General features: G+C 37.0%; 1 protein-coding gene across 1 annotated transcript; it reads right to left on the reverse strand.

Annotated features, from left to right (window-relative positions):
* Positions 1 to 2,180: 2,180 nt before the first annotated feature.
* On the reverse strand, positions 2,181 to 3,216 carry LOC132005144 (vomeronasal type-1 receptor 1-like). Its single transcript, XM_059381977.1, is given in 3 exon segments — positions 2,181 to 2,482; positions 2,484 to 2,664; positions 2,667 to 3,216. Coding segments are annotated over 3 exon segments (912 nt in total). The 3' UTR covers positions 2,181 to 2,301.
* Between the last annotated feature and the right edge of the window lie 259 nt (positions 3,217 to 3,475).

Below are 3,475 nucleotides of genomic sequence, written 5' to 3' on the forward strand. Positions count from 1 at the left end.
CCTACTTGTGATCTCTCTCTGTCAAACAAAAAAACAAAAAAATCTTAAAAAAAAAAAAGAAAGAAAAAGAAAATCCAACAGATGCTGACTTAAAAATCCAAATGTTGAGTTACTCTTGGAGGAGGTGTAGACCATGTCTGGGATGGGATACTTGACATGGCAGGACATTACTGGCATTCTTCGTATTTTCCTCAGTGGCATCTATTTTAGGAACATTTGTTAAATTCTAAATATATATTAATTCCCTGTACTAATGTTATATTTCACAATAAGAGTGTAAAGAAAAATGGGATAAACATAAGTGTGGTCCTTAAGTGATAGTACCAAAAAACAATAAAATGAAATAATTTAATGGAGATGAATTACACATAACCTGCCCAGAGAGCAGAAAAGAGAAAAAAAAATGGAGATGGAAAAGGAAGAAAAAGAATGTTGAATATTAGGTTTAACTAGCAGGTTTCTTTCTAAAGAGACCTCTCATGAGAGGCAGAGCATGAAACAAACACAAAATCAATATCAGTATGAATTCCTCCCAAACCCAGAGAGTGATTGCTTGGCTTAAAATCAGGTGAAATACAGATCAACCCATAAAATGCAAAAGGAAAAAAACTTTCCCAAAATGATTCACTTTGCTTCAAAAACAGCATTATCACAGTTATTTGGATGCAAGCTATTTCCATTAAGAACACTGTCTAGAATTTGGACAAATAAGTTTGAGTCCAGTTGTACCATGGAATGATGGCGGGAGTTTGTAGGTTGTAAATCTGTTCTGTCATCTTCAGATGGACATGAGGATACTTAGCTTATAGCTGAGTTGTATGAATAACTTGTTAGTAAAACCATAGAAACAAAATAATTTCAGACCCACTCTTAGAAAATACAAAATCTGCTATAGAACCAGCAGGCCAGTAAGATCAAGGGACAGACATGCAGGTCAGGAAGGAAGCTCACTGTGAGGTGTGTCTGCCTGAGACAGAGGAGGGGGCATCATAGATAAGGAAATTGCTCTATCTTTTGTGACTTCATTCATTAACTGTATGATTAGGTGTCATTGGGCTAAGGCTCAGTTTTAAATACAATGTGTTCTAATCAACTACTCAAGAATTAATTGGTCTAGGAATTACTTTAGGACTACAGAGGTCAGAAGTTAGTTGGTGACTCTGTCAGTAATTAGAAAGCTTTAAATCAGGATGGTTTAGAGAACCAAACCCTGACCTGATAGTGGAGCCTGTGTGAGAGGATGTTGTGGAAAAGATAAGGCCTCACCAGAAGACTTATGGTGTAAACTTAAGCTCAAAAAAGTGTTGCACAGTGCATGAATTTTTCCAAAAATTTTCATAAAAATTGATTGGACTTAAGGAGGCTTATAAATGTCATCATTTTCTATGTGTAAATAAGTAATAAAAGGTTATACATTCTCAAAGACATAGCATTCAGGATTTATCAAAATTAAGAAATAGTTGTGAAATTCAGGAAAATTAAAAGATTAAATTAAAATCTTTAAAGACAATAGGAACAGGCTGAATTAAATAGAGGAAAAGAAATCACTGGGGAAAAAACTCTTATATCCAACAGTAATGGAAGAGATAGAGTGAAAATCCTTCCTACATTCTTGAAAGTTTACCTTTTGTTTAAAATAAAAGCCAGTAATTGAAGATTGGAAACTCTGGGTTTGAGAACCATTAAACCAAAATATTTTAATCAAAATTATGAATCAGATGGAAGTTTATTAAAGTAAAACACATTTAATTATGTATGTACTAAATGACATCTAAAAAGCGAAGGTGATGCCCCTTCACTGATCTTTGCCATTGTTAGGACAAAGCTTAGAAATTTTTGTCTGATTGATGGTATCCTTCAACAAATACCGTAGTTTCGCTGTTAATTAAGGTTGCACATGCGTTCCCACATGAGCCATCCAGATATTTTCCCTGATCGATCTAGCCTTACTCACTTATGTTTAGGAAAAAATACACATATTAAAACTATTAAAAGGCCCTGTTTGATGCTAGCTGTAGGGGACATTTTACTTATGTTGGCAAACCTGGTAGTTTTCGTACATTATATCCTCCTAAATGACCTTGAACTACTTGAGCAATGGTATATTAAGTAATCATTGCACATTGTATAAATCTATTTTGGCTTCACTATAGCTGTGTCAGGGTAGGGTGCTAATCATTGGATAGCACAGCTTCCTGGAATTGTAACTAGCACCAAATAGTCACATATATATTAACAAAGGGTGAAATGAAAAGTAGATTTATCTGCACAGATCAATAGATAGACAACTGTTTTACCAGATTAAGGAAAACTTTTCCTTGTCCAGCAGGTAAAGCAGAACTGAGAGTCACGCATATCACTGTTGATGAGCACAAATGGGCTGAATGTCAGAAAACATGATGCTACAAACACAGCAGTGTTTACTAGCCACTGGTCTGGACTCAAAATAAGTACTAGGCAAAGAGACAAAATGGAAGAGAGAGTAACAGCAGACAAAGGAGTTCCCCAGGATCAGAATGGTGCATGTGGCTCTGTCCTCATGGGAAGGTCTGGGGCAACCGCTGAGGCTGTGAATATGCTGGACTTGCTTCTTGTGCCTGAGCAGGACAAGGACCATGGGGCCACTGGCCCAGACCATGAGGCTCAAACACACAAAGTTAAATAAAACATGGTAGCGTTTAGTGAGCCTATAAATTTATCTTGTGGTAGTCCAGAACAGTAGATGTATGTTTTTCTCAAACTAAGGTTTTTGCTGTTCAGTGGCCCAGTCATTCTTAATGGAACATAGATATTTAACAGGAGATGCAAGATCCACCAGATGAAATAGCAGAAGCCAATGCGCTTTGGAGATACTCTGAGCTCCATCACCTTGCAGATACTAGAATGAATCTTAAAAACCTGGTAGCCACTCAACAGGTAGGTGATGCTGAGGGAAACTCCTCTGCCCACTCTGTGTACATAAAAGACAACTTTACATCCAATGTCATCCAGGAAGTATTTCCATCCAAAAGCCACCACGGTCTGAGGGATCCCTTTGGAAAAAAGCACCAAGGAGTTGGCTAAGACCAATTGATTGAGAATTAGGTCTTTGGATTTCAACTTGTGTCCGGTGAACAAAGGGAAGTTGTAAAGACCAAAGAGGAAGGAATTTCCCAGGATCCCAACTCCTGTCTGAATGAGGAAGATAATCCCTATTTCCAATTTGAAAGAGCCCATCACATCAATATCAAGTGGAAATTGATCCTTTTTTTTTTTTTAAGTGGAAATTGGTCTTAACTGGAATTAAAGATCTGGAGGAAATCCAAAATATATGTATTACTATCTTTATGTTTCCTGTAGGGCTTTTCATTAGCCACATTTTTTTCCCCACATAGAAGACATTCAGAATGTGTCCTTAAAAAGCAAACAAAAGGGGCTCCTGGGTGGCTCAGTTAGTTAAGCATCCAACTCTTGATTTTTGGCTCAGGCCATGATC

Source organism: Mustela nigripes, chromosome 17 (assembly GCF_022355385.1).
Source record: "Mustela nigripes isolate SB6536 chromosome 17, MUSNIG.SB6536, whole genome shotgun sequence".
Classification (NCBI taxonomy): domain Eukaryota; kingdom Metazoa; phylum Chordata; class Mammalia; order Carnivora; family Mustelidae; genus Mustela; species Mustela nigripes.